This window comes from Enoplosus armatus, chromosome 19, assembly GCF_043641665.1.
Source record: "Enoplosus armatus isolate fEnoArm2 chromosome 19, fEnoArm2.hap1, whole genome shotgun sequence".
In the NCBI taxonomy this organism is placed as follows: domain Eukaryota; kingdom Metazoa; phylum Chordata; class Actinopteri; order Centrarchiformes; family Enoplosidae; genus Enoplosus; species Enoplosus armatus.
In genome coordinates this window covers 18,350,851-18,363,438 of record NC_092198.1, presented here as the reverse complement: position 1 = coordinate 18,363,438, position 12,588 = coordinate 18,350,851, and the positions used below count along the sequence as shown (strand labels likewise).

The following is a 12,588-nucleotide window of genomic DNA, read 5'->3' as shown; positions in this document are numbered from 1 at the left end:
AGACGGCCGCGAGCCCGGAGCCACTGACGTCACCAGGATGAATAAATATGGCGAGCAGGGAGAGCGAGCAGCACACCTGTAGCTCTCTCTCTCTCTCTCTCTCTCCCTGCTGGGGTTTGCCTGCATTAATAGCCATTTAAACAGCTCTATGCAACATGTTATTATTATTTGTTATTTGTATTATTATATTCCTTTCATCTTATATTATTGAGTTGTTCTTTTTGCGTTTTATTTTTGTATTACTTTAATTGTTTGATTTTATTTGCCTATTTGCAGCCCTGAAATGTTTTAAATCCTGGTTCAACCATGTAAAGCACTTTATAACTTTCTTTTGAAAACTCCTGTGTACATAGTGTATTATTAGTTTTTATTATTATAACTTTTAATAGTTTTATCATTATAATCAAGCACGTTGAATTTGCCTCTATATGAGATTGTAATCAGAAATAAGTATAATAGGCTGTGTGTTAGCCCGATCCATAAGCATTGCTATATTTCTTAGGAAATGTTGTGGAAGTTTCACAAAAATGGAAGTACCGCTACTCTGAAATTGAAAAAGAAAAAACAATGTTATGATAATGTATGGACTGAAAATGGAAATGTTCTAACTCAAAATGCCCATAGAGAACAGTATAATAATGATAATAATAATAATATGACAGTATATTCTGTGAAGCTTCTCCATGAGTAGATTTCTTAAGAACCACTGCATATACCAGCCTCTTCCTTCAATAAACAAATCTATGCAACCGTATCTAATCACATTAGTAACACAATATTTCTAACACATTTCTTTCACAGTTTCAAGATGAAAAGTTTTATTTTGACATTATGACACAAAAATCTTGAATAAATTTAGATATGAAACAAAATGGACACGCTGCTCACGATTGTTTTCCCCATTTCTGACATCATGTTTTTAAAAAGAATGAAAAAAAAGAAAGGTCAAGGCTTTTCCATGTGAAACTTGTTTGCAATTTCAGATTTTTCATTACAACATACATCTGATCGAATGATTATATCTACACAAACAAGATAAGCACAATTTTGTCAGTGTACAACAATAAAAACAGAGCAAATTATTATATTAATTACTAACTGAATTTTATCTCGTATGATTTGTGACACTAGAAAATACAATCCTATACAATTCTTTTTTCAAATGTGTTCATTATAGACTCGGTCCAACCCACATGGAGATTTAACTATGTTTATCAATGTATTTTTTTTTTAAGTACAAGTAAGTCATTCACATGTAATTCTATAACACAATATTTACATGTTTCTGAAAAATAAAAATGTAGATCCATGTTATAAAAGGAAATGTGAAAAAAGCTCCAACAATTTAAATAAGTCTCAGTATGGATAAAAAATAAAATAAAAACAGGGCATGTACTGACATCCTTCAGATTACCATAGCAATTAAATTAAAGTACATTTAAATAAAGTAGTGATAAGATGCCTATGGTAAAAACATTAGTACAGATGATTTTGAATGTAGTATTTTGTATCTCAGGCTTGTATTAGAAAACAGTCAATCTCCAGTTCTGTAAACGTTACATCTTGTAAAGACAGGAGAAAAAGTTGTGACGGTTTTCAAGATTTTAACAATAGATTTCCCCCCACCAATTGTCATTTCTAACGCACCTGTAACAAAAAGCTGTGTAATGTCCATCAGGCATAACAAAACTAGTGGCACTTCTCAGGAATTGTTGCTTTCAAAGTGACCTTTTATTTTTCAAAATTATCAAAATACTCCGAAAAGACCAGTCAAAGGGTTTTTCTTGTGTGGGTGGGAAGCTGCTCTGTGCACACGGCAAACACAGGTCCTTCTCCGAAAAGTCTTGCTCGTATAAATACTGAGGTAAAGAGGAGAACACTGAGATGTTGGGACCAAGATCCACAAAAGGCCTCAGATTGGCTTCTGCCTGTGGTCTGTGATGGCCCTCCATAGTTTACACAGGATCCCACCTCTGACAGGACAGACAGAAAACTCTGTTAGGTTACGATATACAACGTTCAGTATGCTTCCTCTTGTATGTAACCAACAGTTAAGACACTGTACGTCCTACTTTCAATGTTTCGTGCTGTCTATAATTACCTATTGGAACATTTCCTAACACATTTTTACTGTTCCTCTTGTCCTGAGACTCAGAGAGCACTTCCTACACATGTATGTACACAACATCACTATTTGTCTGTTAATGTTGCATGAAGCAAGGTTTTTACAAAATACAGAGAACAAGGTTTCTGGAGGGTTTAACAAGTTACATTTTTTAAGACCTTTTTAAGAAACACACAGAATGCATTTGAACACCTTTTTCACAGCTTCTTTCGCTCTTTAAGACTCGCAACCAGATACAAAAACATTTCATACGAACATTTCTGCCTACAGAGGACCTTTTTTGAGGAAACTGATTAGTCCGTGCCATTAAAGACTTTTAAGACCTGCAGATACCCTGAAGAACACATCACCATCAATAGATGTGGTGAGTATTTTCTACCACTGGGGGGTGCCAAAGGCAGAAATGTACAAATCCTACACACACAGTGATGGCTTTAAGAGTTTGTATCAATAATAATATCAAAAGTTTTTTTTTTAATTTTTTTTACAGTGTTTCACTCTTATGTGTACATGATGTATATGAGCTGAGAAACGTAGAAAGGAGATGAAAACTGCAGCAGGCAGCTAATACACGTCTTTACAGATGTGAAGTGAACAACTTGATCAGTCAACCACACCTCCGCTAGCTCCCCCTGAATGTTCCTACATTTCGGATTTAGTGTCACCCCCTGAGCAAATTTAGGTTTCTATTTCTGAGAAATGAAGTCAAATTGAAAATGAAATGTCGTGATGCCACTAAAGTGCTGAGTTGCCGTGTGAAAACCTGAAGTAAGAGCAAGAGCTGTCGCGGCTTCACTTCTGTGTTCCTGGTTCTTGGAGAGCTGCAGCGCTTTTTAGATGTGAGCGTCAGCATGTATTTTAGAGACTGAATACTGAATACAGAAGTGAAACTGTTCCCAATCATGTTGAAAAGACAAAAACACAGGTTTACTACCTCAGTCTTAAACTCTTCAGATCGTCTCTTGTTACATCGTAGAGGATGTCGTTCAACGTGTACTCCTCATTCAGTATCTAGAGAAACAAAATGCATGAAACGAGGCCTCAGGGTGAAAACACGCTGCTCCTGTACTTGCAAAGCACCTACTAACACCGTTTTTAAAAAAACAGTTCTTGGAATCTTCAACGTGGAAATATGGAAACAACCATCACACAACGACAAACTCCAGCTCTGACATCTCAGAAATTCAAGCGTGACCCGTGTGATCTGGTGCTGTGGGCACTCACTCTGTCTATGGAGTCCTGGTCTGCGCCGTAAAGCCTCAGCCAGCAGGCCAGATCTGGGTCTTCATGTCTCTCTGCAGGTTGACTCGCCTGTTCCTCTGGACCATCTGATGATGTGGGGACGTCTGCCAGAGAACACAGTGAACTTTTAGACGCACTGGATCCGTTCACACTGCATTTACGCAGGAAATAAACTGCGTGCTGCAGCCTCCAAAATAACCTAATTATAATCAGTGGAGGGGGAAGCATTCATTCCTTAGTAATCGTTTATATCGTTTCATACAATCAAGATACTGGTAGTAAAATGTAAAGGCAGACTGGGAGTGGTGGCAGTGTTGCGTACAGTGAGCGTGAAAAGGTAAATCAGCTTAACGTACTGACCTGCGGGCTCAGATCGCAGCCTCAGTAGTCTGATCTCCTGCTCTCTCTCCTCCAGCACTTGTTGCAGGATGGCCTGGTACTCTCTCTCCCTCTCCAGAAGCTCTCCCAGCAGCCTGGAGTCAAACAAGTCACAACATTTACTTCTATTTTATTATCAGAAAGCCGTACAAATGAAAGCCGAAGAGACCCCAACGCCGCCGTGAGGCGTCTAATCACGGCGAAGGTTGCGTGGCTACCTGTTGGTCTCCAGCTTCATCCTGCCCAGCTCCATGCTCACAGAGCGCTGTGCATTGTGGGACTCGTGTGAGACGGTGGAGCTGAGCGTGCTGACTCCCGAGGTGGCCACCGTGTCGTCGTGAGTGGCGACGGGAGGCGCCCGGCTCTGGTGGGTGGAGCTTCGGTCCGGCTCGGCGTCGTCGTCGACGTCCTCCTGGTCGGCGTGGTCGCTCTCTGAGGCCAGACTGAAGTGAGGCCTCAGCTCTGAACCCAGACACATGATGATCAATTGGATGCAGTTTGTTTGATTGTGTATTTGTTATGGAAATACACTGTTTTTTTTTTTTTTTTTTATGGAATGGATCATTGATTGATTCCAGACAGATAAACATTTGAATGGGAGTTTTAGAACTGACAAGCTTGAAGTTGATTAACTAGTCGACGAACAGAAGATTTAGATCAGTTCCTTATGAAGTTAAAATGACAAACATTCATGGGTTCCAGCTTCTCAAATGTGAGGATTTGCTGTTTTTCTCAGTTTAACATCGTTGTAAGTGACATTTTGTGGGGTTCCAGGGAAAACTCCTATCTTCACCGGACAGACAGCGCTGCCCTGAGGGGCCAGCAGTAACTTATTCAGAGAAGTTCTGCCCGGAGACAGCGATGACGTTACCTGGCACCAGGATTGTGATGGCGGTCTGCACAGCTTTGCGGATGATGTTGTCCAGAGCGAACATCCAGTGAGGCTTGATGTTGTGGTTTCGCAGCACTTTGTTCACCTGAAGAGTGTCATAGTCAGAAACACACATTTCATGTTATTGGTATATTTTCATATGAATATCTTCTATCTATCATTCTTGAAATTCTACTTATTATACTTGATACTGCCTTATTTCTTGATTTTCTTTAATTCAGATTTCATTTTACTGCTCTTTCTGCTGCAATGACCAAATATCCACAAAGGGAAGCAGCGTATCATGTTTGCAGATATTTCACTCTTAATTATTGTACTTTTGAATTCATGCACTACAAACCAAACTGACTCTCCTTCTGCTCTAAAGTGTTTGCACTGGTGACCAACAGGAGGCATCAGAGCTTCATCTTCTTGCAGGATTACGCAACACCTTTTACAGATATGAAAACAACCACTTGCTCTTGTGTCATTTCATCTGCATTACTGCATTTCTGAGGGGGAGAGCAGACCAGCCCCCCCCCCCCCCCTTTTTTTTTTTTTTTAACAGAATGTGCAATTACTCCCGACAGATTCCTCTTTTATCGCATCACTTAAAGGTTACACAGAATTTCACAGTTATCCGTCTGATCTCTGTGCAGGAAGAGCGGCAACATGGCAGCTGCTCCCTGCAGCTCATGTGAAATGACAACAATTACACTGAAGTGTTCGGAGCCCATGCTTTATGCAGATGGCTGGGAGCACCTCGGCCTACAAATGGGGGATGGATAATAGAAAGGAAATCACATGTCGCAGGTGCAGGAGAGAAGAAAATGAGTGTCAGCCACGAATGAAGTCTCAAAGTAGCAGTTTGGGTTTTGTAACTGCTGCAATGTAAAACTTGATGAAGACAAAAATGTGATAAACCCAATGGGATGAGCCGTGAGATTTACTGCTATCAATTTCCGTCTCCACCCTCAATGCAATCATTTGTCTGGTTCTGTACTGTGAGGAGGTGTTTTTTGTGTTGTCACACTTACAGCGTCCTGGAAGCCAAACAGCACAACCTGCAGCTGACTGATGGCGGTGCTGTCGAAGTCCAGCTCCAGCTTGAGTTGAGACAGCGTGTTGGCGATGATTTTCCTGTCCGCCATGCGAACAAAGTCGGCCAGGCTGACCACAAGGGTGGAGATGTGCTGAGGCTTCAGCTTCATTATCTCAGAGCCCTGGAGGTGGGAGAGGGTGAGGGTGAGGGTGAGACGGAGATAGAAGCCATGAGAGGAAAGGTATGAGGGGTTTTAGATTTGGTGTGTCTGTCTGACTGATGTGGGGCCTTCCTTAACCGACCTGGGTGAGGGCCTCCATCAGGTTGGCCACCACCTTGTCCCGGTCCTCGGTCAGGATGTGGTGCAGGGTGGCTCGTCTCTCGCTGTCCTTCCGAAGCATAAAGAAGCCCGAGTCTTTCTCATCAGGAGACGGGGGCGCACTGTGGTCCTCGAAGTTCTCCACTGGAATGCTGAGTGGAAAAGGAAACAATCTGGACTCAGGTCCTGTCGACCAGAACTACACGTTTCTCATTTTCCAATTCTAAAGCAGCTCCAACTACATAGTTTTATATGTAAAACTACATGTAAAATGTATGGTTTTCCTTTGACATCACTGATTTGGATGCAGCAAAAGTGGAACATGCTTTTTAACAGATAGGGGGCCATGCAAATATGACTTTCCATCCTATGTAATTCCGTGTTTCTTTGATATTTTTTCTGCTAAGTCTAAATAAATACAAAGACAAAATACATATGGCTACAGTCTGTGTGTGTGTGTGAGTGTGTGTGTCTAAGAAACAGCCATTTCTCAACAAAACCCTGTGAAGAAAGCTTAGTGTTTATCAATCATAAGATAACATTATGTCAATCCAAGGTGTAGCAACGACCACCGTGACCCCATTTAAAACACTCATCCTACCTGAGGAAGAGGGACCTGGGCCCTTTGACATCCCTCTCGCTGTAGCACTTGACGCTGGGCTTGAAGATGAAGGGGTTGGTGTTGAGGTCGTTGTCAGGGGAGACGGAGCCGTACTCGCTGCTGCTGCTCGTGTCCTCCACCACCACCGGCACCGGCAGGGAGATACTGCGGAGGTACTCTGGAGGACACGACGAATGCGAGGAAATCAAAACCTTCGCTCATGCTTGTTGCACCATTTATGCACTAATAATCTGATGTACTGCTTTGTGGCACAGAGGGAGACCAATCGGGAAGTAAGGAGCTGCTCTTCCATAACAGAGAGAGCTGAAGCTTTCGAGAGGGCGAAATTAGTGCTGATGGAAAATTGGCTTCCCTTTCAGAAAAGACACAAAGAGAAATCAGATAATGCTCTGTCATCGTGTTAAGGGAGAAGAGCTCTATCTGACGCATCTGGCAGCAAATTACAGCCACTGTGTATAAATTATGAAACAGGGATCATAAAAGATAGTCAAGCATTTGGAAAGAAGACATGCTGTGCAATGCCTATTTTGAGTTCTCAGAAAAGGGCAGAGTCGTGTGAGGCAGGTAGCCACGGGCAGAAAACTGAAAGCTGTAGCCTTGATACTCCTCAGATGTTTCATGGAAACTGACGCGCAGATCATACAGCAGTCCCTCTCGTGGCAAATATGTCTGAAAGGAGACGAAGGAGTGGTGCAGAGAGTGAAGTTACTCACCTGACCCCGGCGACAGAGCTGTGGGGGAAGAACATGAAATGTGTGTCAGCAGTTAACAGGGAACAAAACCCGAACATGATTTCCATGTAAGACCGGCAGAATAACATTTCCAAGTATGCAGAGGGGCACAAGCCTTTGAGCCCCCCCCCCCCCTCCCCTCCCTCCCTCCTAATCTTTTGTGCTGGTGCCAGGGCACATGATAGCACCACTGCTGAGAACGGGGACTATTGACGAACCCAGACAATGAAGGCTGAGGGTGTGTTCAGGCTGCAGGTTGACAAACACCCATTCATTCCACGATGAGCAGGTAAAGCAGGTGCCACTTACAGGCAGGCACTGTTTAGGTACATCTAAGGAGGCTAAAACACAGCCTAAACATATACCGACTTTGAATGATTTACGTAGCAGCTGTCAAACGCCACCTCAGTTTCAATGCGACTGCCTGATGATTCGTTTTTCTTTTTTTTTTTTTTATGTTGTTTAGTGTTTAATTAGCCAAATCAGCTAAAGGAATATTTCAAACGTTTTGGGAAATGCCCGTATTCAGTTTCAGGCCGAGAGATAGACGATTTGGTCGATACCACGCTCCTGTCCGTTCGTTAAATACGAAAGCTGGAGCCAGGGGACGGTTAGCTTAGCTTAGCATAAAGACCGGAAACAGGGGGGGCTGGCTCTTGTCAGAGGAGGAGGAGTGACTGCCTGGAGTCTAGTCGTCAGCGTCTGGAGACCAGCGGAAACTCCACGAGAAATAATCCGGCACACCAACCCTCGTAAAAAAAACCACGAGCTAGCGTTTTTAAAGTTTGGTAATTGTACGCATTAAACAGATAAGACAAAACGTGTTAGCTAGTGAGCTTTAAAACTACTCGTAGCTGGATTTTGCTCCCTTTGGACAGAGCCAGGCTAGCTGTTTCCCTGTTTCTTAATGCTAAGCTAGGCTAACCGTCTCCTGGCTGTAGCTTCACACGGTACTTGCCGCACAGACATGGGATATCTAACTCACGGCAAAACAAACAAACAAACAAACTCAGTCAAACTATTCCTTTAACTTATTTCCTGATGTTTTTATTTGGTTTGTTCAACCTTTCCTTGTTCCACTGATACTGAGCGACCCCAGGACACCCAGCCAAAATTGTATGAATGGATCCAAATAATTAAAAGTAGTAAAACATCAACAAGGCCCTCCGAACCAAACTGAACTGGGCCCACCTGTGAAGCTGCTCTTGCTCTTCTTCTTGCGGCTGGTGACGGTGAGGAACTCGTCGGTGAGCAGGTCGAAGGCGGTGGCGCGCCGGTCCGGGTCGGGCTCAAAGCAGCGCAGGATGAAGGCTTTGGCCTCCTGCGACATGGACTCTGGGATCTCTGGGTGGATCTTAAACATGCCCACCTGCGGACAAAAAGACACACATTCAGCTCAGACAGGAGCAGAAAGGGATTAAGAGGGCGCCATGCCTGTCCCTGCTCTGCTCTCCGGGGGGGGGGGAATGATTTGATCCACTGCGAGGAGACGACTGAAGCGCAAAGCGAGTGTTTACGCGGTGAAGTATGAGCCCGGCTGTAGCTTGGGGCAGCAATAATGCTCAAAGTTCAAGTGTGAAACTCTCACGACAGTAAGAGCGCTGGAAATTCCTGTCGTTGCCGTTGAGGAATGCTGATTTAAGATTAGCAGGGAGATGCCCCTCCCTTGAGACATTCCACAAGGAAGAGTATATAAGGACTGTTTTGCTACTTGGGACAACCGTACTTGCGACATCCTGTTAGAGAAAGAGACGATGTGATTGTGCTTCGCAGCTCCATGGATTCTCTGATCTTAGTCCAGAAAATGTGAGGAGAACCCAGTCTCTGCTTTTATGTTTTGTTTACTAGAAGGTATATAAGTGACAAGGAGTAACACACGCCTCCTTGTTTAAATTCACAGCCCTTTAATTAAATCACATCTTATGGAAAATTCCATGATTCAGAGCTTTGACGGCAGCGCTATAATGCTTTCCAGACAACCCTTAAACATCTTTACCGTCTTTAATGGGCTACACATGGCCAGGAACAATATTTCACTGGTGTGGAGCACTTTACGTTTCCATCCAAAGCAAATACACAGTGTAAACTGAGTGAGTGAAAGATTTCAAACAAAGACACCTGCACACAGAAACTGGAAACATGAGGGAGTCTGTGCTGGTGCCTCTCACTGAGCTACACGCTTGTTTAGTGTTCAAACAAGACAATATTTGGAGTTTCTACTGGGCTCCATCACGTTACAGCACGCAGGCGGGAACACAATGCAGGTGCGTGGCGGCTGATTCACGGCAGACCCCAGACCTGCTGATGACATCTTTGTTTTTTTTATATATATAGTGAACGTTAGGTAATAAATGAACTAAACGCAGTGGATCTTAAAGGTCACAAAACATCTGCCGGAGGTTTGCATGTACAGTAAGTTTCCACAACATCACATAAAATGTCAGTCTGAGAGGTTGATAGAAGTTAAGCGTCCGGTCCCATCGTGGAGGTCTAGTGGGGAACTGGCTGTGCACAAATTGTATCTTTAATCAGTTTTAATGAAGACGGCACAGCGTCATAAGGTAGCGTTAAAATATATATATATGCCGTTAGAAAACAGAAACAGTATTCACAACTCATATGAAACAGTTGGAAATATACAAAAAAAGAAAATGGGAAAAAAAAACTATATACAATATTCACAAAACTTATCTCAAGTTTATATGATACCTGCAATGTGCTAACCATTCCACCATCGATTTGCCTGTAATGGTGTGACTTTTAATAGTTACTGAGGTTGAATAAATAATTCACTAAATAATTCACAACTCTCTGTGCCAGAACGAGTCCACGACTAATTCAGTTTCAATGCACCTCACTTCTGTTGGTGGTTCGCAAAACAAGGTGGACTAAATGTGCACAAATCAGCGATAACAACAGGAAGCTGATGGCAAACTACTACTACATCAGGGGAGCGGTTATCAGCCCCCACACATGACACTGAGCTGCAGCTGTTCATCGGCACATCGACACTTCACGGGAGATGTCACCGCAGAAAACAGATGTCCACCTGCCTTCCGCAAAACCCTTTTGCTAAAATTAGACACATCACCCAGCGGGATGATGGGATTTATTACCGCTGGTGTCTCACCTTGAACATAGCAGCCTGCGGTTCTCCCAGTTCATAGAAAGGTGGTTTCCCGGTTGCCATCTCGATGATGGTGCAGCCCAGAGACCAGATGTCCGCCGGCTTGCCGTATCCCCGGGGACCCTTGTCTATGATTTCGGGGGCCATGTACTGCAGTGTGCCTGGGTAAACAAACAGAAATACACGAGACAGACAGCCAGGTGTTTGGGCGTTAGTTAGTTAGAGCGGACGTCCTTTAGGTGTCACCGGCCAATAAGTTAACGAAAGAGTCAAAACCGTTTTCAGGAGCTCAGCAGGTATTGGTGTATTTCAGTGTTCGAGCTGGCTAAAAATACTTTCAGGGTGTTTAATAATATAAAAGAAACTCGATGCAGTCTCATCTGTCTGTCAAGTTAAATATCAGATATATTTGGGTCATCTGGATGCGTTGGTTTATTCATTTATTCTCTCTTCCTTTAAGGTTCCTTGCTTCCCTGAAGGAATTGTTTTGGGAAACACGCTTACTTGCCTTCTTAGCTCCGGACGGATATGAGAGTGGGGACGGTCTTCTCATCTAACTCTCAGCAAGAGAGAGTGAATTAGCGTTCATGTGTGACCTTAGGGTTGTGTTTACGGGGGGGGGGGGGATCTGTTACGATTCTTATGGTTTATATGATCGAACTCTGATCTTGCTGCTGGAGATCTCGACCAAAACACTCTTGAAACACTCTCCCCCCCCCCCCCCCCCTCTTTTGATCAAAATAACCAGCCAGCAAACCTCATAAATAAGTGAATGAATAAATAAATAAATAAGTAAATTATTGACTTCAGCTCTGTCAGAAATGTGCAGGAAAAGCAAACGCTAACTAATCTTAATTACATTACATAAAAGTGTGTTAAAACCTGCCCTCTGCTTCAGGCAACGTCAACACGTTTTTCTTCTTTTTGCAATCTAACAGCTTCATTTATAAAACTAAGGATGAAATGGGCATTGAGGATGACTGTTCAGGCCTGGCAACAAGCCGGACGGCGTGTCTACAAAACAGTATTTGAGAATACATCAAATAGAGACGCATTTAGTGTCAGTAAATGTAAAAGTGGCACCGACAGCATATGAAAGGAACCGATGTAAATGCCAAATATAGCTTGCATTAAGTCTCATTATAAGTTACCTCTGTCCTGAGGCGACGGCACACGACCAATCAGGTTCCAAGAGCTTTATCAGGGCTTTTGGTCTCGTGTGAGCCTCTCTGTGTTGTCAATTAATCACAGCTCCGTCCAAAGTAGCATTTTCAGCTCCCCATTGAAAGGACTCTTTTGTTCTAATAATAGCCTGCTGGGCGGCATTTGCTGCTTTTAGAGGCTCGCGTACTGAGCTAAAAACAGGCAGGGACACATTTATAGCAGGCCTGGGCTATAAAAAGGAGTAGCCCAGTTTCCTGAAAGAGCTCCACCATTCAGGGTAAGTCCCTGTCTGTTCCAATCAGCTGCCAGATGATCTAATCCAAGAGGTCAAACTGAGCTGCAACTGGCCGCCGTGGCGCAGACACAAACCTGCCCGCTCTGACCGCAGACTCATGCCAAACCCAGCGTCTCTGAATAGCAACAGTCGGCTATTCCCAGTGATCTCACTTACTGGCCAAGGAGCTGAGACTGGATTGCTGCTCTGAAACGGTGACGGCCAAAGATGCCTCACTCAGCTTTATTTAAGGCCACTTACTGAGCAAAGTTTAGCTCCTTCCTGTTTCGTGAAAGTGCGGATTCTCAGGAATTCCAAGCATTTTTGAGGGTTTGTGTGAACAGGAGGTAATGCAGTCTGTTAGTCAGCGGGGTCGGAGCGTACCTGTGAAAGTCTCAGTGCAGGGGTTGATCCCGGCCAACCTCTTGGATGTGCCAAAATCTGATATCTTCAGGACGCCGCTGTAGGTGTTGATGAGCACATTGTCGCCCTGCGTATTGCAAAAGACATCCGTGAGAACAGATACACCCATTCCCTCGCTGAAATTCCAGGGCGACGCTGGCAGTGAGATAATGTGAGGTGCTTGCAAATCCCAGAGAGTGACAAACAGCAGGTTACAAATCACTGTGTGGGAGGAGGAGGAGGAGGGGGGGAGGAGGGGGGAGGTGACATCCCAACCACAACAAGGTGATT

General features: G+C 43.8%; 1 protein-coding gene across 1 annotated transcript in view; it reads right to left on the bottom strand.

The window, feature by feature from the left end:
- Positions 1–789: 789 nt before the first annotated feature.
- The window catches only part of map3k5 (mitogen-activated protein kinase kinase kinase 5), a 59,721-nt gene continuing 47,922 nt past the window's right edge, over positions 790–12,588 (bottom strand). The window contains exons 18-30 of the mRNA XM_070925353.1: positions 12,280–12,385; positions 10,461–10,618; positions 8,522–8,699; positions 7,313–7,330; positions 6,579–6,756; positions 5,961–6,129; positions 5,654–5,839; positions 4,617–4,722; positions 3,964–4,207; positions 3,728–3,840; positions 3,350–3,471; positions 3,060–3,136; positions 790–1,973 (exon numbers count right to left, since the gene is read on the bottom strand). Of these exons, the coding sequence (XP_070781454.1) occupies positions 1,913–1,973; positions 3,060–3,136; positions 3,350–3,471; positions 3,728–3,840; positions 3,964–4,207; positions 4,617–4,722; positions 5,654–5,839; positions 5,961–6,129; positions 6,579–6,756; positions 7,313–7,330; positions 8,522–8,699; positions 10,461–10,618; positions 12,280–12,385 (1,716 nt within the window). The 3' untranslated portion in view covers positions 790–1,912. The remainder of the gene's footprint in view (positions 1,974–3,059; positions 3,137–3,349; positions 3,472–3,727; positions 3,841–3,963; positions 4,208–4,616; positions 4,723–5,653; positions 5,840–5,960; positions 6,130–6,578; positions 6,757–7,312; positions 7,331–8,521; positions 8,700–10,460; positions 10,619–12,279; positions 12,386–12,588) is intronic.